The sequence below is a fragment of the Amblyomma maculatum genome, chromosome 8 (genome assembly GCF_055883805.1).
Source record: "Amblyomma maculatum isolate TAMU_Amacu chromosome 8, ASM5588380v1, whole genome shotgun sequence".
In the NCBI taxonomy this organism is placed as follows: domain Eukaryota; kingdom Metazoa; phylum Arthropoda; class Arachnida; order Ixodida; family Ixodidae; genus Amblyomma; species Amblyomma maculatum.
Window position 1 is genome coordinate 127,983,901 of NC_139351.1, and position 27,487 is coordinate 128,011,387.

The window sequence follows — 27,487 nt, forward strand, 5'->3', positions numbered from 1 at the left end:
ACACTTCGCACCTGTGCAGTGTGCTTAAGTTCGGAGGACGCCATTATATTGGAAAAGTCCTGTCCTGAGCGGTAATTTGAATAAAACGCCACATAATGACAAAACACTTCTGTACTTCACTCCTTATAACCCCTATTTCTTGAATATGTTTGCATAATTAGGGATCCCAAGATGGTTATTTTCAGATATGCTTTAACGCGCCTAAAATACGCTGCCAGATATCTATCTGGTCACCAATACTTCTTAGCCAGTGTGACGTCTCTTAAAGACGGTCTTGGTTGGAATTCCTCATCTAAGACTATAGAGCAAAAATAATGTACACCATTTAGTGTACTGCATCGAAACAAAGTGACTTCGCATCGAAGCAAAATGACTTCGCATCGAAGCAAAATGACAGTCCACGCACTATATCTATGTTCATTTGTACATGCGCGGTGTACAGCCGTGTAAGGACATAACAGCGCTTTGAATAGAGCGTGGTCCCTGCAGTGGACGACCCTGTAGATACGATACTGCCAAATTGCTAAAAACATTTCTTACCATCCTTATAATCTGCTTTTCCTGCTGGCGTTTTGTACTCGTCCTGCGTCAAGTGTACTTACCCGGACGATGACCAACTCGTATGAAAGCATGTTGCTGTACACGGGCTCATGGCTTCATGCAGTTTAGGCTGTTGGAGTTTCAATTGAGAGACGGACGAGTCCTATCCTTGGGAGGCAGTTGTAAGTGTTTTACAGCAAGCTGCCGCTTTAAGTATCTCATCCACCTTCTTCTGCAGCCCTCAAATGCATCTACAACTTAGTATCAAGTCTCTTCTCGCGTCCGTGGCTTCCTCTAGTCTTTTTATGAAGCTCATAGCAAAGGCGTGCGGATGGTCTTGTATCGCCATGGCGGATACAAGACCATCGGATAGCCGTGTTCAGCGTCCGAGATTTCGTGTGCTTGTGAGATGAAGCGTTAACTGTGGTACATTCTAACCATACTCCAGGTGGTCAAGCCGAACATGCTTGCTAAAAGAAAGCAGCATAGGTTCGCGTGGGTAGCCTGCAGTGTAGCCTAGCAGCACATGACTATAGTTGCCGGCATATAGTAGCCACTGACTGACGAGCAGCATTCGTGCTAGAAAGATAAATAAAAATAAAGCTCTTAAATTCATTGAGTTTCCTCTCCTCGGTCGCGTGATGTGGATAAGGGTCGCTGACACTTGCATATATAACTTTCAAGCTTTATGGCACTCTATGTTTTATTAGGAAGGCACGAATTTCAAAACTTGAGTAAACATTTTATTCGAAATCTTGTTATGGCTCTCCTAGCTTGTATACTTCCTTTGGGTGGCTTTTTAGGACTTATATCTGGTCCACGGCCAATTGCGCATCTTTGCTGAACATCAAACACTACAAATAATTCTCTTTCTGATTGTTTCTTTCTTACTGACGCGTTTCCATTCTAACATGGTTTTGTGAGAGGAAGGGGCAATCGAGGGTCGTTAGTTTTGTAATGACTCTAGGATAGGCAGCACACTGTGTTCCTTCTTGACACGATTTTATTCAGATCACATCTTTAAGACTCTTCTTTGTCTTCTGGCCAGGTGCTCACCATCAATAGTTTCTCTGGGATATTGCGCTCGCAGGCAATGTCCAGGATGCTTATGCACTGTCTTCGTCCAACTTCCTTCTTATGCTTGCAAGAAACTCGGATCGTAAAAATCACGACGCCCTTACTGACGCTTCTTTCTTTCTTTCTTTCTTTCTTTCTTTCTTTCTTTCTTTCTTTCTTTCTTTCTTTCTTTCTTTCTTTCTTTCTTTCTTTCTTTCTTTCTTTCTTTCTTTCTTTCTTTCTTTCCAGGTAGGCAGCATTGAGACGACGTTCTTGTACAGTGGTGATATTGGAGTGCAACGTGGTTCTTCCTTGATGTCCTTACAGGCTAGGGTTTTCTATTTCTGCGTCCAACAACGGCTTGTCCACGAACTTCATAGTTCGATTGGCGGCCGCCCCCTCAAAGAGAATCACGTGGTTCTCCTCCGGGTGCGCCTTCAGCACGGTGGCCGGAACGTACAGAGTTACCTGAAAAGACATTCCAGATACGAAAGAAATCTGTCATTTGTGGTTTCTGCACGTGTAAATTTTGTCACCTTTGCATGAAAGAACAAGCGCAGTCTGAATGAAAGCTCAGGGGAAAGAGTAATCACAGGATGGTTACGTGAATGTAATGCAAATGTCTGGCTGCATACACGGCGCGCTCTGCAAGACCGCGTGTTAACGAACACTGCGTCGTAAGGAGAACCCGTTCATTGAAAAGGCTCAATACGTGATGAGACAGCGTTTCTACCCACCCGATATGTAACGCTCTCCAAAGGGGCCTTTAATGAAATAAAAATAAAATTAAATGAAATGAATGCTTTAGATCTGCTGGAATCTTTACCTTGTGTATCGGTTCGATACCGGAGCATCGCAGAATTACTCTGGCGATTCCTCGTCGGCAAATTATTGTACGAAAATGAGAAGCAAACACTTTCATTTAACGCTAACAAATCAAATACCGCGTAATTAAATGTATTTTTAGATGCATCATTAACTATGCACTTTCACGGTAAGATGAAATACAACGTAATTAAATGTCTTTTTTTTTATTCACTGTGCGCTTTCATGGTAAGATGTATATTCCGAACCTTTTTCTTTGTGTGTGTGTGTGTGTGTGTGTGTGTGTGTGTGTGTGTGTGTGTGTGTGTGTGTGTGTGTGTGTGTGTGTGTGTGTGTGTGTGTGTGTGTGTGTGTGTGTGTGTGTGTGTGTGTGTGTGTGTGTGTGTGTGTGTGTGTGTGTGTGTGTGTGTGTGTGTGTGTGTGTGTGTGTGTGTGTGTGTGTGTGTGTGTGTGCGTGCGTGCGTGCGCGTGAATTGACAATTTATATGGGTCTCCAACGATATCTTTTTTCACTTACCTGAGGACCAGCAACCGGCCAATACCGGCCAATACCGACCAAGGTTGAAGCCGTTGACGAAGGCAATGCCCTTTTTCCAACCCGTGGGGTCCAGGAAGGTGTCCAGGACCTCTTGCCCCTGGGGCAAGGTGAACCTTCCGTGGAAGAAGCCCGGAACAGTGCCGTTTCCCGGGCCCCGGATTATCCTCAACAGCTCGGTGATGTCTCGGTTGCTTGTCATCGGCACGACCTCGGTGGTCCAATCCAGGATTTCAACGTCATTCACGAGAACGCGTCGGAGACCCTGCATGGAAATCTAGAATGAACAAGCTTATTCCGGTTCTTATTTAAGGGGCCATCCACTGGTGTTCATTTGCCTGCTTTATTACCGTCTGCTTGCTATTCACCAGTATAAAGTCGGTTAAAAGACCCCCAATGAGTGCAAAGAACCAAAGAAGAGCTCCAAAGTCGCATGCTTGGTTAACCGGGTTCCGCCGCGCAAGTAGGTTTACTCGAAACGCTACAAGTAAAAGGCGCTAGACTCTACACGGAGATCTGTGTCAGGTTACAGCTAGACCAGCATTTAGTCATCCCACGTTTAGCATTTTGTCATGATAGCAACGGAACTAGCTGAAGTGTCTCGCAGCTCAGACTTGCTGTCTATCAGGCAGAGATGCGCCAGCTCTAACACCCGAAAGAACTGCGCACTACATTTTTCCCGAGCAGATCAGACGAGAGCGATAAAGGAATGTGCGGAATATATTGAAAAGCGGAGGCTGAATTCATCGGATAAAGCAGGCCAGCGGTAACACACCTCAGTATCACTCTACCTAGGAACAATGAGAATAAGTGAAAACCCAATTTACGCAGAAAAAAAGACGGATCAAATTAGTAACAAAACATGCCTTTTCAGTCGCACATTTGACTGTACATAAACTACGCAAAGAAAAAAAAAAAACGTAAACTGGAAAAAAGAAACGTAGCGTACTCACTAAAACAGCCATATTGACATAAGCACTTTTGTTCACTACGAGCAAAGCTGTCATAATGACACCTACAAAGATTTGTTCCTTTTTGACACAGAAAAATCAATCGGCCGAGTCATGATATTGCCAGCATCGTTATCTTTCTACGCCTCTAAGACAGTGTGCTTGATGAGTAAATGGTAACTACGTAATAGCCGTCCCTGCTACCGGTTGATACCAGTGTGCCATTGTGCGATATGGTGAGTGTGCTGTAAATTCATTTGTTCGCCACTGCCAAGGAAAGCTTGTGCGCTTGCCTTTTTTTGCCACTGCCAGTCTGCTTTATTTGTTTGCTAATGTTGTATCATAGGTGCTACTAATGAACATAACTGGAATGCAATTGCTGTTTGTTTTGTATTCATGCTTGTGGAAATGACCTCACGATAAGACTGATTGGTAGTGAAAAACGTACTGAGGGCATTTGAGACTGTGTGCTATGTGTCCAACGATAAATCGAATGAGGCCACTGGAACGCTGTACAAAGAACGATGACGTCACAATTGTTGGATGAAACTCGAGGAAAAGCATAGCAATTAAATGTACACCCTCCCAAATTTTTAATGACCTCAAGTGTTGCATCGCTAAATGTAACGTATATGATGCGCCTATCAGCTACACCGCTTGCAAATTTGTGCTCTAATTTAGCGCTCGAAGTGGTACTTACAAGGGCCTGCTTTTCAAATGGCATTCTACTTGCCTGATTCACTCAGAAATAACCTAAAATCCGCATCCTCTGGTGCGATATAAACTAAACAAGCAGCATACGTCGCAACGGTTTTTGCGGAGCATCTACTTAACAAAGTTAATTCGCAGACACTTCCAGTTTTAGACCGTTACTTTGTCGAAATGAAGCGAAATGGATGACAACTGCTACTACATGCGCCGCTTGAATTGCCTCTTTGTCGCGGCAAAGGATGGGAATTTTAAGTTTATTCTGACGGATTCAAGCAAACCTCCCATCCTAATTTGCTATTGTAGTAAAGGGACCATTTGTTACTACGCAATGTGTTAAATTTCTATACGAATGAGGAACCTGCAAAGCGGAGAGAAGTATTCTACGTGCTGCAGTTGGAGACGCAACAATCGATATTGTTAAAACCTTGGGCGGGAGTACACATGTGGCCTGTTGGAACCCCTGTAGAGAGCTAGAATGCAACTGGACTAAAAAGTCATAAGAATGCTGCAGCTGCAGGAAGAACTGGTTTGTCCCAATTTTTACACCCCGCCACGTAATATGTTTGCTATTAATTCCTGCCCACGTCACACATAAGACAAGTGGGGTGTTAATAGATTAATAAAGAAATATTGGCAGAATATAATTCGGCAAAAATTTTGATACCGTGCAACGGTGGTGTTGCACAGGCTTTTGTTCTTCTCTCGCCTTACATCTGAGTGCGATTGGCTGAAATGAGACGCACAATTGTCACCAATTAAATTTCTGAGTTTATTGATTGGCTGCGAGATGGCAGCGCCACACTGCAGAAGGGGCGCCGATCGCTAGCATCACAGACGATTTCGCTCTGTCAAGGTCAAGGTGAATCATTAGTCAAGAAAGAGACCGAATACCAAATGTATAGCCATGAATGATTCTGGTCAGGACTATCATCTACAGGCACAACGTCATTACTACACTTGCGTGACAGCTACAGCGTTTCTATGCAGCTTTTATAGAGCAGGGGCGTGTCTCCACAGGAAAGACAGAATTTTGCTTCGGGTAGTTGTTCCCAGATTGGCGCTTTCGTTCTTAAGCGCAACGACGACATATACGTACCTTGATGTCGTGGTTTAAGCTAACGTACATCTCTCTTCCCATACTTTCCACGAGGATGGTCAGGACATCGCCCTTCTGTATAGGAACAGTCTTGCTGTAGCTGGGGTCCCGGTCACTTACGGCGTGGTTGTAGAAGCGGAACAGCTTTCCTCCTGTCCTCACATAAGCGCGATCGGCCAGACCGGGTAGATGCAGCTTTCCCTCCTCATCAGTCTTCCCAGTGGCGATGGCTTTGTGAAGGAGGAACCCACCGTCCTGTTCCATGTATTCAAATTTCACTGGATCAGCAGACTCTTTCCGCTTGAGCCAGTCCTTTTCCCGAAAGTGATTCATCACTTCTTCCAAGGACATGTAGTCGTTCATCTCAACAGAGCCGACCTGAAGCTTTGCCGCGTTCTGAGGAATGTCCCCGTCGGGCGCATCTCCATGCATAAAGCGCAGTGTTACGTTCCGGATGTCGTAGTAGATTACTCGCATATCACCGCCCTCAGCAATAGGCGCACTGTAGTCATAGCTCGTAGTCAGTGGCCATGTCCCACTCCTGGCCGTCGTGAAACCAAACTTGGTGCCACCTACGAACATGTAAAAGGTCACAGAGACGCCACGCTTCAACAGAGCTTCGTACGACCGTACTATGGACTTTGGACTCTCATAGCTGTGTTTCCAACCCCAGTAGTCCATCCAACCGGTGTAGTACTCGCCGATGATCATAGGCACCGGTTTGATGTTCTCCTGCTGCACAATGGCCAAGCTTTCGTCAATGTCCCACGAATGTTTGAAGTTAAAGGCCGCGATGATGTCGCGGACTCTGTCGCACGTGTAGTGATCGGTCGTGGCAGAGTCGGTGCGAAAGTAAACAATGTCCCTTCCTAGGTGTGCCTCCAACACGGTCAGTAGATGTTCCATGTAAGTCTTGTCACACTGGTGGTAGTGACCGTACTCGTTTTCCACCTTCACTGCGAATATGGGGCCTCCGTTTTTGTACAAGTAACGTTCAAGCATCGGCAAAAGCTTGTTGAACCAAGAGTCCACAGCGGAAATGAACGCCTTGTCCATGGTGCGGTAAGTCATGTCCCGTTTCTGCCTGAGGAGCCAGTACGGAAGGCCGCCATTGCTCCTCTCGCCGCACATGTACGGCCCCGGACGTGCCGCGGCCAGCAAACCTTGCTGCTGAATCTGGTCGATGAAGGACTCTAGGTCGTACATGTCTTCGAAGTTTTACTGTCCCGGTTCCGGTTCGTGGCCACTCCACTCGATGTAGAAGGAGACGGCGTTGAGGCCGGCCATCTTGATCTTGTGCAGACGATCCCTCCAGTAGGGTTTAGGAATGCGAAAGTAGTGCATTTCGCCGGCCACATAGCTGAAAGGCTTGCCATCTTTGAGAAATGTCTTGTTAACATGGTCTACACTAAAAGAGCGCTTGTCTGCCTGACAACACTGGAGCAGCTGGATGATCACAAAAGCCGACGTTACAGTCCATATTGAGACCATGTTTCAGACATGCTCACAGATTCATCCTTCTTTTCGTAATGCGAACCATTGTCGCTGACAACCAATAAATCTGCTGCATTGTGCGTGGTTTGGCTACCCGAAATTTTATGCTCCTGGCATTCCAATTTTCGTCATGTCTTCCCAATTTCTATTATTTCCGTAAAGCTTACTCTAAACTACGTGACGTCGTTTCGTGCGCAAAGTATTTCTTTTAATGGTACAGGAAGGTGGGCGAGAGGTGCATTTCCTGAGCAATTCGCTGAGGCAAACTAGGGTATACATCTTTTCCTTTCTGTAATAAAAACCTCCAGGTCAAGTAGCTGACTTAGAGCTCTTTTCCGCGTCCGTTGATTGCGTATTCACTTCGAGTTCACGTCATATGCATATGTATCCAACTCCTTCTTTTTTTTTCTCTCTCTTCATACGCGAAAGACGTTGACTGCGCTTGCATATAGCGTATGTGGCAACGAGGGCTAGCTTTGTAAGCGGAGAGGAACGGCACCTTGTCATGTAGTAAATCATGTGACAGAGACCTCCTAGCTTCTACGTTCGTATATCATCTCTTTTAAAAAGGACAGGTACCGTGCGAGAGAAGTCAAAATATACGCGACATACCCGAACGTGTTAAATTTAAAACATATTTTAGAGCTTCTTTTTGCGCGAAGAGAAAAGCTGATATTTTGTCTGTCCTTCAAAAGTATTTCAGAAGTACTTCAGACATGAAATGATTTAAAAAGTTTACTGCAGAACTCCGTTCCATATGAGGCAATGAGGTCGAAGTTTGTTATAAAATAATTTACAGTTGATAACTCCGCAATCGCTTGGATTTCCTGCCAGCTTTAGAAATTTACGTGCTATGAATATATTCCACAAAGGAATGTCTGAGGCCCCTATTCGTTCTGGATGTGCCCCGAAATGGCGGTAAATGTAGCTTCAGGAATGGCTCCATAATGAACCCAGTCAGCCTAACTCTCTTGTCGTTTGACGACGTCCTGGCCACACCGAAAACGTTAGGCCGACCCTCGGAGTTCCAGATGTATCCTCTTTTGGTCGGCGGATCAAGAGAGGGCGCTCTACGAGAAAGCAGGGTGCTTCAAAACGACCAATGGAACTCGCGAACCCGATCAAACTCAGCCAGCGGAACATTCATGCCAGCCCCGCAGCAACAGTTTTTCCGGCTTAACCAGCAAAATTCCCCGATTAAATTTGAACGTTAGCAAACAAGCCCGATTCTGAACTTGGAAAGCTGCGTAAGCTGATTTCTATGATAAATTTCAAATAGCACGTTCTACAAGCTAAAACGCACTATTTTCCTTGCTGTTCTTACAATAGACCACGGAAACCACCTCGCCCAATCAAGACTCGTGTTTCCATTTTTCTTTGTTTAATTTTTCTGCGCTGTTTTACAATGGGCTATGTTTCGCTAGACTTCTGCATAAAGATAACTTACCAAGGCTCATACCGAATGCTGCATGGAGGCTATTGACATTATGAATTGAAACAAAGGTGACATGCAAAGCCGTACTTGAATAAATGTTTAGGGGAAAAGCAATGATATTTATTTATTTATTTATGGCGCTGAGTTTGCCACACGGCATAAAAGGTGGTGGTATAGCGTCACAGGAATGTGTGGAGTGCAGCCATGTGCAAGAAGTCACACAAACTGCGTGCATAAATGTTGTTTGTTGTCCATAAGTGGAAATGAGAGTCATTACTTGGTGAAAGTCCAGATGGTGAAAGTGGGAGATGTGGCAGCCGTCCGCTGTGTAGAACCCCGGTGATAGGTCTCGAGAGAAATTTGAGGCCTCACAACCCTGGGATAAATCTATATTATGAAAAGCAATGATAAAAAAGATGGATGCTTGAGATGGAGATGGACTACCTCGTTTCAAACGTGTCACTGTCGCTGTTCATTCTTCCGCTGGATCTACCTCTCAGTGTGGCACTTTCTCGCTGTTAGAGACGCGAGAAATACGGTCACACATAATAGCTATAGAGTCGTGTTGTTTAATGAACCGTCCAGCGAAAAAGACCGGCTCGTGACGGTAATTTTTTTCTGCTTGTTTGCTTCCTGCTTTCCAAAGCAATCTTGCCGCGTGCCGTTCATGCCTTCGTACGTTTTCCCTCTATTTACGCGGTTCTAGTTCCGACTTTAGCTTCCCCCGGCCTCATCAAAAATGTTTTGCTCATTTCCTCGCTAAATGAAAGTATACGTGTCTTCTTTCAAACGCGGCGCCCTCTCATGATTGGGTATTCACACTTGCAGCGAACCGTGGAGATCCGTCCAGGCAGTTTTTTCCAGCCTTGAACGTACAGGAATTTACCGTCAAATATTCGTCTGAATAATCACGCTAACCCAGAACGCACCGGGAATTCATTCCGCGGATGGCGATGATATGCGGCGGCCCTTTTTTACACCTTGTGACATGTATACGCATTGTCACTGAAAAAAAAAAAAAAAAAAAAAAAAAATGTTATAAATAGAAACTGCTCACAAGTCACGACGTCTCACGAAACTCGCGTCATTAGAGGGTTTTAGCAGAGCGGAGACCGACTAACGTATATAGAAGCTGGCAGTTTTCCTGCTAAATTTAGCGGCTTTACTAAAGCCGCTAAATTCCGACATTCACCATGCACATCTTAGTTATATGCCATGCACGCACAGTACCGCCCTCTCGTAGAAATAAGCATAATGTTAAGGAGCATCGTCTATTCTAAGCAAAATTCGTAGAACCTTTCCAAAGATAAGATACACCACTTACAGTACGTAAAAAACGCTAAAAATTCCGCCTCCGGTGATACATTTTTGCCTGCTAAAGGGTGTACGGTCAAGCAAGCAAGCAAGCAAGCAAAGCAAAGCAAGCAAGCAAGCAAGCAAGCAAGCAAGCAAGCAAAGCAAGCAAACGGTACACCCTTTAGCAGGCAAAAATGTATCACCGGAGGCGGAATTTTTAGCGTTTTTTACGTACTGTAAGTGGTGTATCTTCTGTTTGGAAAGGTTCTACGAATTTTGCTTAGAATAGACGATGCTCCTTAACATTATGCTTATTTCTACGAGAGGGCGGTACTGTGCGTGCATGGCATATAACTAAGATGTGCATGGTGAATGTCGGAACATATCCAATACGCCTTGAATCAAATGTAATTGTCGAGTCTGCTGGGCAAAGAGTCCAGCAGTCATCACTGCGCAGAAGTTTAAAGAAAAGTGGCAGCAGGCCATAAGTTTCGAGTCTGGTTACTGGAAGTTCCAATTGCAAACAAGCACTTTTTATGTAGTAGTAGTTTAAGAGTAGTCAGTGCTCCTCATGTATTCCATGAGTCCGTCACGATAAAAAATCGCTCCCATTCAAATGGTACCTAAGAAGCCCACTCTCCTCCCCCTGGAAAAACCGCATGAAAACAGCTACATTCTGCGACGAAGTGAACAAGCACAGGGATGCTACGAATGAAGATATACCTTCTTCGAGCTGACCGAGTCTACTTTTTTCCTTGCTGATGCCGTTCTGGGTGGTGATGGTGGTGGTGACAAACGTTTATTGATCCAAAAGGGGTGGATGTATGCATCTGCCGGATCTATGAACATCCAACCCTTACAGATACTCGGTGGGGTCCCTAGTACGGGACCCCAGTGGCATCGGCCGCTGCCCGGGCGCGCTCGACCAAGGCCTTTTGGGCCTGCAGGTCATAGCAGCCGAGCAGGGTCGCCTCCCAGTCCTCCCGAGTGGGGTTGGGGTGAGGAGGAACAGCTGGGTTGGATGGGCAAGCCCACACCATGTGGTAGATGTCCGAAGACTTCTCCGCACAGTGCGGACAACAACCCGTGAAGGAGGGATTAAAATGTTTTAGTGCTGCCGGGCACAGCAGAGTGTTGGGATAAAGACGGAGTAGAAGCCGCTCCTCCGTCTTAGATAGACCTTTACTCGGGCTAGGGTAAAGGCTATGACAAGATTGATAATAAAGAACAATGTCTTTAAAAGAATACGCGGGTTCGAATTCGAGATCCTGATCTAGGGGGTCGAGATGGGAAGCCCGGAAAGAGAGCGCGCGGGCGGCGGCGTCGGCTGCCTCATTCCCCTCGAGACCCATATGAGCAGGAGCCCATACTATATTCCGGTAAGCGGGGTCCCCGGTGTAGGTGCAATTTTGAAGTAGTGGGTAGGCTAAGTATGGCGCCCAGCCTTGCTCGACGTTCCGACAGGTCCCTCGCGAGTCGGAGATAATTGTTTTAGAATCAGTGTAGGTAGCTGCCAGCGGAATGGCGACCTCCTCCGCGTGGGTTATGCCACGGGCGCGAAATGTAAGCCCGTTAACAGTTTTGGACTGGTGGACCACTGCGGCCATGTACCATCCCCCAGGGTGGGGGCCGGAGACGTCCACGTAGTAAATGCCGGGTTTCGACCCATAATGGCGGCCCATGGCTTCCGCCCGCGCCAGGCGCCGGTCATTGTGGTCTTCACGTGTCATGTTTTTAGGAAGAGGGCATACGTGGAGGGCGCATCTCCACTCGAAAGGGAGGCGTACACGATCTTCCATAAGGGTGGTATGTTGGATGTGTAGCCGGGCAAGGAGGCGGCGACCCGACAGTGTCTTAGAAAGACGTGTGTATTGGTTGGTTAAGCAGTCGACTGAACATTATCAAATACGAACAGGGATCCATATATGAACAGAGATAACGAAACCCGTCATAACTATTCGAGCCTGACGCCCAAGGAAGACTTAAAGCTCATTAAAGCTCTAGAGTTACATTTTTTTGAATGATACAGTGTTGTATTTTGTTGTCTTGTTCATTTACTCTAATCCCGTGTTTTGATTTTTATTTTTATTTGTTGTTTTAATGCCTTGTATATCCACTCCTGCCTGGGCCAAAATATTGGCCTGCAGTATTTTGAAATAAATAAATAAATAAATAAATAAATAAATAAATAAATAAATAAATAAATAAATAAATAAATAAATAAATAAATAAATAAATGCCCCTCAAATGACTAACTGTTTGTAAATTTAATTCAAAAGATCGGCACGCTCTGAAGGTTTACGCTGTCAGCAGCTCTGGAACACTGTCTTGAAGCGGAGGTAGGAGAAAACAATAGTCTGTAGCCTGCTCGGCAAACCGCGATAAAACAGACGACTTCTTTATGTGGTTGAATGTACCTGCAGTCAGCAGTTCGCAGTTGGAAGAGGACAAATGACTCTTGCAGCTTCAATTAAAACCTGTAGAAGGCGGGCGGTATATTCCCTAGATTGAAAATAGTCGTAGTCCGAAGTTCCGAGTCGTAAGAGAAATAGGTACTTTCTATTATATTCATAACATTTACAATTTTTACATACCTGCTGTGGTGGTTCAGTGGTTGAGACCAGTGCGACAAAGTGCTCTTAATCGGGGAACCTTGTGTAAACATGAAATCCTCATATGATGCATTAAAACGGACCTGACAGAACACAGCAGTCTTCGACCTTTCTTCTTCGTGTTGGCGCTGTAGAACGTGGTTATCACCTTATAATTCGTAAACTGCAGATTTTCATTGCTACATTTGCTCTTTGGGAATACTGCAGTGCAACTTGAGTAGCTCGATTTCTTGGGCCTGTTTCCCTATTAGTGCTGGCACTTTTGAAAGAGAACTCTGCTCTGTTTTAGGTGACAGCTGCTCGTATTCGACACAAACTTCACTTTGCATTTCTGCTTCATCCTGGTCATTTGCTTCAATTGTAGGAATATGCGGTTGTGTTTAATTTTATGCCTCTTGCTATCTCGCCTTTCTTTGAAGCAAATTTATGCTTCTGGTTTGTGGTGTTTAACGTCCCAAAGCGACTCAGTCTATGAGAGACGCCGTAGTGGAGGACTCCGGAAATTTCGACCACCTGGGGTTCTTTAACGTGCACTGACATCGCACTGCAAACGGGCGCCGTGCTTTTCACCTCCAGCGAAAAGCGGCCGCCGAGGCCGGGATTCGAGCCCGCGTCCTTGGGAACAGTAGTCGAGCGCCGTAACCAGTGCGCCACCCCGGCGGGGTAAATGTGTGCTTCTCTCTCGGAGGCTTTCTTTTAATGTTTTGCTCGCGCAAATACCAACGCTGGGGCTACCACTTCCCCGCAAAGCATCGTTTTACCCCTTGTAACTCACGGCACAAAGTCATTTTTTTTCTTTTTACTTTGAGCGTGCATGCTTATGCGCAGTGGCCTGAAATAAAGGCGTTTCATCACGTCTGATGGCGATTATCTATCTAATGCGAATGACAGAATCTCGGAAATCTGCGATAAGAGACCTGCGTTTAGCAGCGATGAAAGGGAACACTAGCGACGCGATTGTAATATTGCGTTGCTATGACGGCGAGAATATTGTTCCGAACATGCAAGCGCGACTTTAGTGCAGACGAAGCAAGCTATAATACAACTGAAGGAGCACCGCTGTGGCGATATACAGATTACACATGGAGCCGCTCATACTGCACAACTTTTTGTGCTACAATTCTGAACCGCGCATTTACTGTCAACTGTACAACCATATCTGTACCTATGCCCACAATACACTATTCAAACTACTTTATCATGCCCCCAATAACCATTGATATGCCAGACGTCAACAAGCTTATTAATGGTCTCAGTTTTCACTCTGCTCCGGGATATGACTGTATCAATTCAAAGTTCTTAAAAAACACTTCGGCTTATTCTTCTATAATGTTATCAAAACTTTTCCAGCAATCACTTGATCATTCAACACTTCCTAATGAGTGGAATATCGGAAAAGTGGTTCCAGTCTACAAATCCGGCAGTAAAGCATCCCCTAGTAATTATCGTCCAATATCCCTTACTAGTACCTGTTGCAAAATGCTCGAATATATTATATTCACTAACCTTGTTAATTTCCTCGAATCGAAATCGTTTTTTACATCAGCGCAACATGGTTTTCGGAAATCTTACACATGTGAAACACAGTTAATATCATTTACACATGCTCTGCATCACATTCTAGACATCTCATCACTAGCTGACTGCATATTCTTAGATTTTTCTAAAGCGTTCGACAAGGTCTTTCACAAACTACTACTTCACAAACTATCAAATCTGAACATTGACTGTAACTTATTGAAATGGATTGAATGTTTTTTACTTAATCGCTCACAATTTGTCTCTGCTAATGGTTACAATTCTAGCTTTACAAAGGTGTGTTCTGGAGTTCCACAAGGTTCCGTTCTTGGTCCTCTTTTGTTTCTAATTTACATTAACGATCTTGTCTCTCTTGTAAATTCTCGTATTCACCTTTTCGCCGATGATTGTGTCATTTATAGAGAAATAACCAATGCTAACGACATTACCTTACTTCAGTCAGACCTTTCTGCTATTGGTAAATGGTGCAGGGACTGGCTAATGCAGCTAAATATTAACAAATGCAAAATCATGCGCGTATCTAGAAAAACTTCCTCCCCACCCTACTACTACCTCGATAACATTTCCTTGGAATCAGTTCCGTAATACAAATACCTCGGCGTCCACATTACTAGTAACCTCGACTGGTCCCTCCATACCGAGAACATAACTAAAAATGGTAATCGCATGCTAGGCTACTTACGTCGCAACTTTTATAATGTTTCTTCTCACTTGAAACTGTTACTATACAAAACATTAATAAGATCGAAACTCGAGTATGCTTCACCGGTATGGGACCCTACTCATGTGAACTTAATTACTGATCTCGAGATGGTTCAAAATAACTCTGTACGTTTTATTCTTGCTAACTACAACCGAACAGCCAGTATAACAGCCATGAAGACTAATTTGTGCCTCCCTCTACTGACATCGCGCAGAAAAGTTTTCCGCATAACCTTGTTCCACAAGTTGCACCATCATCCCGCTCTTCGTGATCGCCTCATTCCCCGTCCAATTTATGTATCTCATCGCATTGACCATCAACACAAAGTTGGAATTTTATCATGTAACACGAAATGCTTCTCGCAATCTTTCCTGCCGCGAACCTGACGAGACTGGAACCACCTTCCCGCAGAAATTGTTGGCATTACTAACTATGTGCAGTTTCGCGTAGCTCTAGCTAACATTGTATACTCAGGTGCTATTTGACATTCATGCACATACTGTACTCTCTTCATTTTTTGTGTATTTACCACTCCCCCTCTGTAATGCCTCTGGCCCTAAGGGGTAATGTAAATAAATAAATAAATAAACTCGATCACTGGAACTTTTTTTCGTGGGAGTGCAGCATGGTTACACACAATATACACTAATGCAATTCACGTATCAATAGAATACTTGGCTCTTCCTGTCGCAAGTTTAACTCTCAGGAGTTTAAATCTGAGCGCGCAAAATAAGCAGAAGTGCGACGCAGGTGATGCGTCGTCTTTCATTGATTAGTCCGCATCAGTATTGTCATTCATACATGCTAAGACGGTGACTGTGGGTGAGTGAGTAAACTTTATTGTCCGGCAGATAAGGCTTTTTCATAAAAGCACCTTTTTGGAGCTTGTCATGCCCAACGAGCAAGCGTGTGCACACGTGCCTGCAACGCCGCGCATAATGGGTAGACGCAAACTACAAAGGAATATATGTGACACGTTTGCACACGACGGCAGCAGACACACGACATCACGTCCGGTTCTTACATTGCGTCATCATAGCTGGTCGTGACGTAAGGACCATCTAATAACCCAGGTGACGTCGTCACACCGCCATGTACGGTCATGACGTCACGTTCGACCGTCACCTGTGACTTCACCAGGCGTCCGATCCAGGCGTCCGTTTGGCGCCTTTCATTTAGCGCTTCCTCGAACGCAGCACCACACAGCATATGGAAACACATGCAGTAAAGCAGAAATCAGCGCCGTTTCAAATTGGTTTACAGCAAAAGGAAAGCGTTCCGTATACACCTGTCACTTTTCTCCACAACAGATAGAAATGACCAGTCTTGAAGTTTAAAAACGGATGACTTATTCGAACCAAACGCAACCAACGTCGCTGTGTTATCAGTCTCACACGAAAGTCTGCCCTATTTTAAAATATTTATATCGTAAAAGTAGCAAAACTGCACACAGAAACGGTGAGCACGACGGTTCATATTCGTGTCTCGCAAGCTCTCTGGAGCGTCGCAGCCGGTTCTTCCAGCCCGCGTTTAGAAGGCAACGTTGCCAGCATCCGCCTTTCTTACATGCTGCTGGGCCCTGTTTGTAACTTTCCGTCCTGGAAATCGTGTCCTACGTAGGCGAGTGAAGGGTGGCTGATACTGGCCCTAATGGGGCTGGGACAGGTAGGTCACCGCCGCTTGCGGCGGAGGCTAGCCTGCCGCCGAATTTTATCTGTCGTAGGCCGTCATTGCACCCGCCACTGCTTCGGTTGTGGACGATGGCTGTTGTTGCGGTGCGCGTCTTTCTCTCCCTCTTCCTTTTCTTTCTTCTCTATTCTCTCTCCTGTCTGCACGAGGCAGCGGAGGTGGCTCAGCTACAGAGCCAGTAGCAGGCCCGTGCATTTTCTTTTCCTTGTTCCTACAGCCACAACAAGAACAACAACTCCTACACATTTCCATGTTTTCTCATTCGCCTGCTGTGAAAACTTCATCATCGTGTACTAGCTAAAAAGTCTACGCGTCTCCTTGTCAGCAAATTATTACTTGTTTGTAGTTGAATCTTATACACTCATAAAATCAGTGACCCAGACAAAGTGGCTCCTTCCGGCGAATAAGCGGAAGATTACCGTGAAATAATAAAGAAAACCAGATTTTACGAGGGCTAACCCTAGGAGCAGTCGTTTAAAGAATTGCTGTTTTATACCAATTCAAGTTTCTTCTCTACGTAGTGAACATCACCATTAGACCCAAAGGAAAAGATCTCTGCCTATTGCTTATACCGGATATTGTTACCTTTCAGGTTCGGGACTTCCGAAGTCTTCATCCATACACTTAGCAGCTTGACTCTCCGTTCCCCCGTCTACGATGCTGGAAGGAGGGCTCGATGGTAAGCAGGCCGTTCCAAACATCTCGAAAATCGTGCGTGCCTGTGCTTGCGTGTGTGTGTGTGTGAGGGGGGGGGGGGGGGGGGCGGGGTAATTTGGATGGCTGACTGTGTATTGTTGAGTGGGTGGGTTGGTGAGCGTGTGCGTGCGCCTGGTTGTTGAAAAGAATACGGGTTATCGGACATCTAATGCGGAAACACTGCAAAAGTATGTTGGAATCGATCTCGACGGTTACTCTTTCTTGAGTGGTTGCAAGTGATGTTTTTACACTGAGCGAGATTTCGCGCGAGGAATTTTTCTTGGCTTGGCAGATGGATCTACACTGGCGGCAGATGGAGGCTGCGTAAAGACTTCAGACACGGAGGCGATCCATGGTTGGCGCTTCTGGTGGGCAGATGAACGTCCCATTTCGTCAGTGAATATATCGCCGTTTTAAGAGCTCGCACTGAACCTTCGTGTGACTGAAGAGTTTGGCTGACTAGAATTTGCATCCACAGGATGAATGATGGGCGCAAATTAACAGACACGCGTACACATATGCAAGGAGAGGATGACAGAAGAACCGCAGCTCTTTCGCTGGAGGGCTAAAAAGAAACGAACAGTCAGAGCGTCTTGGAAGCGTCAACACTAATTAACCTCCACGTGCGATTTGCCGCCACTGACTGCTTTCTCCAATTATTTTACCAAATGGTTGCCTAATCTGCAGACGATCGTTTATCGCTGCTGCTATCTGGCGGATAGTCCTTGTGGGAAATATGAATTTCGGCGATTAGGGTTTCTGTAGGGTCGACGGGGTGTTGGAAGGCAATCCGGAAGCTGAAAGTGGGCGAAGTTGTGTGGTGGTCGGTGTCTTTATGAGGAGAAGGCTGTAGTGATGGACGTGCTGGCGGGTGGTACTAGTGAGGGGAAAGGTTTCCGCTTTCAGGAGGTAGATATAACGCCCTGATAACCACTGCTTTTGCGGTAAAAGGAGTTATTTCCTTTTCTCCTGCGTGATTTTCTCAATTTGCTCGCATCCACACTACTGACGCCACGACCATCATCACTGAGAACATGACAATTGGCAATTGCGGAGTTTGCATTCGAGCCACGAAGTGCCCGTCAGCACTTAAGACATACCCGCGTGTGCTGTTTCATTTCCTGACCCGGTCACAGCTCATCTGTAAGTGGTGACGTAAGCTCCTTGCTATGAAAGGGTGTAATGCACCAGCCTTGTTAAACTCTCGGTGGGTGCGCATTCGGAGTTTGCATTGCCCTTCAGCGTATCCCTAATGTTAGAGTATAGTGCTCCGCTTTGCCAACTGCCCTGCCAATGTCCCGTTGAAGCAGGCTTCTAAATAACGGTACCTAAATGGCAATCGAGTCGATCTATGACATTTAAAACGCACACTAAATGGGCACTGTGGTCAAACTCATCTTGTGACTTTTCGGTCGGCCACCAAAAAGCCGCTTTTTGATGGACGCGAAGCGCAAGGCGCCCGTGGGCCGTGCGGGGTCCGTGCACTTAAGAGAATCCCAGGTGGCCGTAATTTCCGGAGCCCTCCACTTTGGCGTCTCTAATATCCTGAGTCGCCTTGGGACGCCAAATCCCGCAAACCAAAGCCAACCACCATAAAGAGAGACGAAGTTTTCACTGACCCCCCCCCCCCCCCCCCCAAGAAAAAAAAGGGGGGGGGGGGGGGATACTTTTCCTCCGTTAACAAACGCTGCAGACTCTGCTTCTCTGCATGGCAATGCACCATGGATTGGATGCGGCAGTGATGCTGCTTCCAGGAGAGTGCCTGTAATAAATAGCAGCAAGGCTCCAATCTAGATCTGCTTACCTTATATGCAAGTTTGCAGGAGAATACCTGAATGTGATTAGCCCACAAGCCATTGCAGATCAACGCACACCTTCCGGGAGACAAAATACATATTACTTCACTTTCTCAGTCACCGTCTTGGGTGTAAATCGTGACGATCGGTATACATCCGGCAACTACCCCAATCTGGAGCGGGACAAAAGGACCACAAACGTAGAAGCGAGGAGTCCAGTGGATAATCATCGTAAAAGCTGTTAACACGAAGGGGATGGAAAATAGCAAGGGTGATAGGGTGTTGTCTTTCTTAAGGTTAAATCGTACCTTTCTTCCATCATACGCAGCAGGTGAGCGGCGTATAAGTGTATTGAACATGGAATACGCGTGAATGCCACATTGGTTGATGTTCCGTACTGCAGACTCATGGCGCCGCCATGTGTACAGTACTGCACGAGCCCTTGAATCGTTATCGGCAGTGCTTCCTGTTTCTTTCTGGAGCTGAGTCAGAGAAATCGCTGCCACGTCGCTTGCGGTGTAAACTACATGCCATGCATCAGGGCCTAGGAGACGCGATTTTTGCATCCAGGATCGCCTTGTCCGTGAGTGAGACTGTGCGACTTGCTGGGGCACCTTCGGTTTCGAAGAGCATTAGCCGGTTCTCTTCCGGATGAGGCTTCAGGTACACGCCCGGAACATAGAGGGTCACCTGCGCGAGTACCAATACTATGTATGAGTTACAGCCTGTTCTGAATCACGGAGGTAACAAAGTTAAGCGGGGAGTATCAGTTTGACTAACTTCAGCCCAGAAGCAAGAAAAGTTTGATCAGGCAATGAAATGGTTCACACAAAGTCATGCTTGGCCCAGAATTTAAGAAAAAATGTTTCATATGGATCCAGGAAGTGCATCATTTAATGAGCCATATATGTATTAACTTCGTGATATACTGCTGCCAGTTGGTTTTTTGGTAGCAGTGACAAAGAGTGCATGTGTGCTAAATGAATGACGTTGACATTTCTAGTGTAAGTCTGTCCCAGTGACGTTCCTTCGCAAATGATGCTACGGAGAAAACATTTCACTAAGTCGTGCACCCCACATAGATAGGATTTTGAGCGACTGCTACGTGATTTTTATTTTTTCTTCCCAAACTGAGGCAACCTTCTCGCTCGAGTGCCCTTTCGAGTTTTTCTGTTTTGGGAAAATCATCCCTCCGATGGCAAACCTCCAACTAACTGGTAGGTGCAATAGTTTCATCAGCATTTTCCCTGGACATGAATACATAACTTAGTTATTATTCTGCATAGATGAGTATGGCCTTCAAGCGCTGAAACCCGCAAAAAGAACAGGTGAATTTCCAGCATCCAGCATCTCGCCGGTAGTTCAGAGGAAGCTTTACTGAGATCACAGCTGCTGTACTTGCCTGTGGTCCCGATGCCGGCCAGTATCGTCCCAGGTTGATGCCGTTGATAAATGCGAAGCCTTTGATCCACCCGGACGGGTTCAGAAAGGTATCCGCAGGCTTCTCTCCTTTCTTGAGTTTGAAAGTCCCGTGGAAGAAACCAGGAACGCTGTACCCGCCCCGGCGTTGCACAATGTGGAGGATTTCGGTGATGTCGCGGTTTTTATTGATGGGAACCGCTTCTATGATCCAGTTCTTGGTTAAGTAGCCGTTCATATAGGCTATAGTTAGCCCCTGCAAAAGACATGAGCGTTATATTTACTACCTTCAGAAACTTACCACCGCAACCGCAACCTCGTTCACTAAAAGCTACTTTTAGATGGAGCCGAAAAGCAAGACGTCCGTGTGCTGTGCGATGCCAGTGCACGTTAAATAACCCCAGGTGGTCGACATTACTCCGTAGCCCTCCACTACGGCGTTCCTTATATCCTACCCCACTGTGGGATTTTAAAAACCTCGTAAGTTAAACCAAACCATAATATTCAATGCGCCGCTGTTTGAGCACGTTTTAATGGCACGCTTGTTTATTGACATGAGCGTAGCTCCACCGCGAAGATACCTAGCGTTCTGCGTTAGGAAGTTTTACAACCGGCCAACAAAGCTTAGGTTAGCGTACTTATCTTCGAACTAAATGTATATGTATAGGTAATGTGATCGGAAGCGCTGAGCGATAGACAGCTTGTATGTAATGCTATTGGGAGCAAGAGAGCAAACGTAGAGATAAAGAAGAAAATTCTGCAAAAAAGGACGCTGTGAGTTTTCTCCCTTCTTATTTCTTCGCTTGTTAGGCACTTGCTCATCAACTCTTATCTGTTTGTTTCAAGAAACAAACTCAAGTGTATACGGGGCATTCAACAGCCGATATCATTGACAGGAAGCAGCTAGTAGTGAGTTTATACTAGAGACGTCTGATCTCGTGTGTCCACTCATGTCTCGTGTCAGATGCAGTATACTACATACGTATATAGTCACATGAGATACATTTTTGCAGTCATGGGAACTCGTATGCGGCACATAGGAGTTAGAAGGAGATGCTTCAGGGACAGATAAGAACTCGTGTGGAGCCCAGGTGTGTCGTTATGAGAGCCACTGGTGACACGTACAAGATGATACAACATTAGGGGGAACACATGAGTATGGGTTGTCGCTCTTCGCAACACCCCTGCATTCTAAATGTACAGCCTGTCAATTCTTAGCGTCGACCGAAAGGCGCGCCGGAAGACGCAGGAGATGACAAGGCAAGCGAGGGCATGCCCACAATACCTGCTGCTCCAGAGAGTTTCGCCTGCTAGGCTGTTCTGATTAGTACGAAGCAACCCCTGCCACAATCGGCTGGTGTGCATCGGTGCCCGAAGAAGCTGTCACTGTTTGTTTTCATCCGCCATATGTGCATACAGTGCGAAGAATATCTTGGAAGTATACACATTTGCAAAATTTAAAAAGCACTGCAGAATTTGCATTGGAGTAATGCGAAAGCACGGATGCTGCTGTTGGTTGCTTCTGGTTGCTTCTAGTTGCTTAATGCACTTATTGTTTACCCATTTTATTCATTCGTACTTTGAAATTACGTGCCAAGCGCTTCCTATACCCTTTTTCGGCTCTACTTCCGGTTGCGTGACGTCACATCCTCTACGTCACATTAAATCACTTTTTGTTTAGTCATTTTAGTCTTTGGTACTTTCAAATTGCGCGCTAATACCTTCTTATTCCTTTTTTCGGCTCTACTTCCGGTTGCCTGACATCACATCCTTGACGTCACATTAATCCACTTCTTGTTTACCCATTTTAGTCTTCGGTACATTCAAATTCCGCGCCAATCCCTTCCTATGCTCTTTTCCGGCTCTACTTCCGATTGCGTGGCGTCACATCCTCTACGTCGCATTAATTCACTTCTTGTTTATTCATCTTAGTCTTTGGTACTTTCAAATTGCGCGCAAACCCTATGCCCTTTTTCGGCTCTACTTCCGGTTGCGTGACGTCACATGCTTGACTTCACACTAATTCACTTCTTGTTTGCCCATTTTAGTCTTAGGTACTTTCAAATTGCGCGCCAGTCCCTTCCTATGCCTTTTTTCGGCTCTACTTCCGGTTACGTGACGTCACGTTCTTGACGTCACTCTAATTGACTCATTTAATTAACTATTTTAATATTTAATACATTCAAATGTGACGTCAAACCATTCGCTAATGAGACCATTTTCGTCTTTACTTTTTCATTTTTTGCCTTTAATTGCTTAATTGGTCTAATTATTTTTACGCACACAACATTACATCACCGTCTATCGATTGACACCACTTATTAACCTCTACGACTTCTCAATTATTCACAACTGCTGCAGACACGATTTTGCGTGTATTCCCTCAATGCCCTCAATTACCTTATTGGCCTAATTATTATCTCGGTCACAACACTACGTCGCCCTCTATCAATTGACACCACTCATTAACCTCTATCACTTCTCCATTACTCACAACTGCTGCGGACAACTGTTACATTTCTAGCCTGTAAAAAATTACCTAATGAACTTATTGGCCTAATTATTTTTCGGAAGCAACATTACGTCAGCCTCAATCGATTGACGCCACTCATTAACCTCTACCGCTTCTCAATTACCCGCAACTGCTGCGGACACGATTTTGCGGACGCGGTCTGCGGACATGGACTGGGGATACTGTCTGCCGACAGAAATCTGTGAACATAGCGAAGTAACGCTTTCGCGTTAAGAAAAAAAAAAAAAACCTAACATGCCCAATAATTATTTGCAATCGTTACTTTGGTATTGTCAAGAACATTAAATATTGTCACCTTGATTACTTCCAAAAGAAACCTTCTCGAGACAGTACCCGCAGATGGAACCAGGGACAGGTAATATTTGGAACGTCACAGTTAGCACCAATCGGAACCACGAACATCAGCAGTTAGAACGAGCGCTCGCAGAATACGGGGTAGCGCCCGACGGCTCAGAGCAGACAAGCAGCATGATTACACCCCCTCACTCATTCCCTATTTCCGCTCTGCTTCGGCTCGGCGCCGCTGCGGTCGACGCTCGCGCGATACTGTGAAAGAATGGGCGGACTGTACAGCAGGCCACTCCTTGAAGACTATCACGCGAACGTCGATTTTCAGGTGCATCGGCGCCTAGGAGAACCAGAGCGGAAATCGGTAGAGGGTTAATAAGCTTGCAAATCAGTTATGCCGCTGGAGCTCGCGTCGTCGGCTGTTCTACCACTGCGAAGCGACCTCCTCAAAGAGACCTTTATAGCCGAGTCGGGAGAACCTTTGGGCATGCCAATTCAAGCCCCATTACAAACACCGTGAAAGAGCACTGGGAGGCTATACTAATCAGCGATGATCCTGACCGTCGGCATTGGCAACCCACATGATCTCACAAGACTTTGTGAATAAAAATTTTTTCAATCAATCAATCAAGGCGTAAACGCGCAACGCTCCCTACCCGACGCCGGGCTCCGGTCATGTTTGCGGGTAGCGTTTGATGGACCCTTTAACCTTCACCAAAATATTGTGCCTATATCGAGCTTCTTAAACGAACAGTTCTTTTTTGTTACAGTTGAACTGGTTTCTTGGGCACAGTAGGATGCTTATCGCAAATTTGTGCTATTTGAAATACCGCCCGCAGTGTTATGCAGTGGATCAAAACTAGTTGGCCATAGCTTCTTGACACTCAGCTGCATAACATCATGGGCAGGTGCTGACTCGCGCTAGTCAGAACAGCTTAGAAGATGGCGCTTACTGAAGTCCTTACCCTCGCATGCTTTCTCCTCTCCGTTGTACTCCAATACAACAGAGCCGCGTAGTTGACACTCGTGCTATACTTTCAAAATGTAGCCACCTGTTCGCAAATCAAAGTGGCGTTTGGTGCAGAAGGAACTAGAAAGGGTGCTTGGAGTTGGGTGACACATCGCATCCACTGGTGCCAAAAGCAGGCGCATTAACTCTCGAGACAATGCCGCCACTCATTCGCGCATTCACCTAGGAGTCCATCACCATGTACATGAACTATACTCTCAGTCGACTTTCTGTCGCTCGAGTCGAAATAAGAAAGGTACTTAAAGACATGAACCTAAGCTGAAGGACCGCAGCGCAACTGTCATTCCGCCGCGTTATATAGTTCTGAAGAGGATGGGCCATATGTCACAAACACCATCAAACAGCACAGACCTTTCTCTCGCATTGAACAATTGAATGACCCCGACATTTGGCCATGGAAATTATATAGTTCCGCGGCAATAGAAAAACGAGTGGTCAAGGAACTGCGTTGATAGTGAATGTTTTTCTGAACTAGCGTGAAAACACTGTAGGTCCTTACCATATTGCTGCTTTGACGACCTGGCGCAGTGACGAAACACGTACATAGACCCTTCCTTGGTGAGTCTTAGCTACAGGCCCACAGAAAGGGGACTTCCGAGTATAGTTAGTAGAACACATCAGTTCATACCAGAAGGTTTTGTGACAGATATTAAATAGTATGCAGCACATATGTGTTAGTACGAAGCTTGTTAATGCCAGTTGCAATGCGTGCGCATCGGCTATGCAATTTAACTCGTGTACAGCGCGTATACAATTTTTAGGCGACCAATATGAATTAATGTCGAAATTTTGGTAGAATTATATACTCTGCATTCAAGTATAAAATGGAATGCAGTATTTATGATGAAAGATAAATCAGTGTCTCCTGACGTGATCGTGGAAGTGCGGTGCGAAGCCAGAGGCACAAATGTTGACATATTCCTTATTCAGACGATATGGTGAACTAAAGAGCCAGAGCGCTGTGCTGAATTTTGCACGGCACATTCATATGTAAGTATCAAGGCTGCAGAAAGCATGCCTTTGCAAACACGGGGTTCATTGAAGTGGCGCATGGATACACGGTTCACTCACCTTTGGGTCATGGTTTACGGCTCCATAGCATTCTCTCCCCATGTTCTCCACCAGGATAGAGATTTTGTCTCCCTTCTTGGCTGGTACCACATTCGTAAGCTTAGCAGGTTTGCCACTGACAACGGAGTCGTAGTATATGAACTGCTTGCCTCCGGCCTGCACGTAAGCCCTATCTCGCAGTTTGCTAAGGTACAACGTCACTGTCCCGTATGAGTACACTGCGACTGTCGTTCTGTAAAACATGAAGCCGTAATCATGTTTCATAGCCTCGAAAGTCAATAAGTTCAAAGATTTCTTGCTGTTGAGCCAATTTTTGCTTCTAAAGTGATTCATCACGTCTTCGAGTGAAATGTAGTCGTTCAGCTGAACGTTGCCGACGTTAAGCTTAGTCTGGTTGCGAGGTAGTTCCCCTTTAGGCGTCGTCCCAAGATACTTAGTAACGAGATCACGGATGTCGTAGTAGATGGGTCGGATGTCTCCGTGTTCGGCAACAGGAGCACCATAGTCGTAGCTCGTTGTGATAGGGTGGTTGTTACCCTTCGCCGATTTAAACCCGAAGTTGGTGCCTCCCGCGAACATGTAGAAGGTCACGGAGGCATTCTGCTGAATCATGAGCTTGAAGGTGTTCATCACAGCCGTCCTTGTTTTAAAGTTGTGTGCCCATCCCCAGTAGTCCATCCAACCGGTGTAAAACTCCACTACCACCATGGGAGCCGGCTTGGGGTTCACACGTTTCATAACAGCGAATACGCTAGACACACTGTAATGTGCCGGAACGTTTCCGGCTACCAATATGTCGCGTACCTTGTCGCACGCATAAAATCCGTAGAACGGAAAGTCGGTTCGGAAGTAAACGACGTCTTTTCCCATGTGCTTTTCCATGACGGTCAGCAGGTGCTCCATGTAGGCCTTGTCACACTTTCCGTAGTGGCCGTACTCGTTCTCCACCTGGACGGCGAAGAGGGGACCGCCGTTCTTGTACAAGTGCCGCGCTAGCACGGGCAGGAGCTTCCCGAACCAGCGGTCTGCGGCCGCCAGGTAGTTCTTGTCACTGCTTCGGTACTTCATGGAGGGATGATCTCTGAGAAGCCAGTAGGGAAATCCCCCGTTGTCTCGCTCGCCACAGATATATGGTCCTGGTTTCGCCACTGCCAGAAGATCATAATTCTTGATTTCCTTCAAGAAGGCGTCCAGGTCGTAGTCACCTTCGAAGTTGTAGACTCCGGGTTCCGGTTCGTGACCGCTCCATTCGATGTAAAAGGCCACGGCGTTGAGGCCGGCCATCTTGATTTTGTGCAGTCGATCTTTCCAGTACTCTCTCGGCACACGGAAGTAGTGCATTTCGCCGGCGATGAAGCGGAATGGCTGGCCATCTTTGACGAACTCTCTGCGGGTGTGGTTAATGTAGATGGAGCGGTCTCCTTTAGAACACTCGAAGATTGTCATTGTGATAATAACATAAAAAGGAATGTTGGCATGCATTGAGGTCGCCATATTACAGGTTCCTCGCTAGGAATACGAGCGATTACTGGAGGTTAACGTTTCTCCTGAATTATACCAATTGGATACTAAAAAAAAAAAAGAAAGACTGTTGGTTATCGTGTCTCTGCGATGTGATGCCACCAGATCCACTGTACAAATGCAGCTTGCAGTGAGTACGTGAGCTCGCTATGCCTTCCACAATCCATTGGTTTTGCCCCTTTCAGCGTCACTACCTAGCACTTTTTTTGTGTTCTTTTGCATATCCCTTGAGGCATGTTTTTGTGAGACATGTTGTCGCGTTTCTGGAAACCAGCTTTTGTCAACGCGCGCAGAAAGCAACGTTTCTGTGACGAACCTCTTGTTTGACCAAACCATTCGACGACTCGCAGCTCCCAAGGAAGCCAGGAAGCGCTGCTGCCTATTTACTAGGTACTTTCCCTGAATACGATTTCCTGGGATGCGCATTTCCTCGCCCCCGCCCCCTTGATCATGTATTGTTTTCGGAACCATCCGAAAGGCGCCGTACAGTTCAAGTTAAGGGGATAGCGAGCCTGATTGGCGGCCGATTCGTATGAGTGGCTGAGATGCGTGCATTCCCCCTTTTCTCTTTAATGTTCGGGGCTATCCTCATAGGCATCCGGGCCATACGTGTGCGTGAGCCTTTAAAATCTACTGTTTGTTTCTAGAGGTT

General features: G+C 46.0%; 1 protein-coding gene and 1 pseudogene across 1 annotated transcript; both read right to left on the reverse strand.

Annotated features, from left to right (window-relative positions):
- Nucleotides 1–1,917: 1,917 nt before the first annotated feature.
- Nucleotides 1,918–7,204, reverse strand: LOC146182525 (beta-galactosidase-like; annotated as a pseudogene).
- A 12,306-nt stretch (nucleotides 7,205–19,510) lies between these two features.
- On the reverse strand, nucleotides 19,511–26,760 carry LOC146182526 (beta-galactosidase-like). Its single transcript, XM_084575966.1, has 3 exons — nucleotides 25,315–26,760; nucleotides 20,376–20,648; nucleotides 19,511–19,663 (listed from the first exon to the last, which is right to left on the reverse strand). Exons 1-3 carry the CDS (start codon nucleotides 26,758–26,760, stop codon nucleotides 19,511–19,513), a joined length of 1,872 nt encoding a protein of 623 aa, XP_084432092.1.
- Between the last annotated feature and the right edge of the window lie 727 nt (nucleotides 26,761–27,487).

Coding starts and splice junctions, on each gene's coding strand:
- LOC146182526 (XM_084575966.1), bottom strand. CDS start 26,760: ATGACAATCTTCGAGTGTTCTAAAGGAGACCGCTCCATCTACATTAAC. Junction 20,649..25,314: donor CCGTAAACCATGACCCAAAG/GTGAGTGAACCG, acceptor TGTCTTTTGCAG/GGGCTAACTATAGCCTATAT. Junction 19,664..20,375: donor GGCCGGCATCGGGACCACAG/GCAAGTACAGCA, acceptor GTACTCGCGCAG/GTGACCCTCTATGTTCCGGG.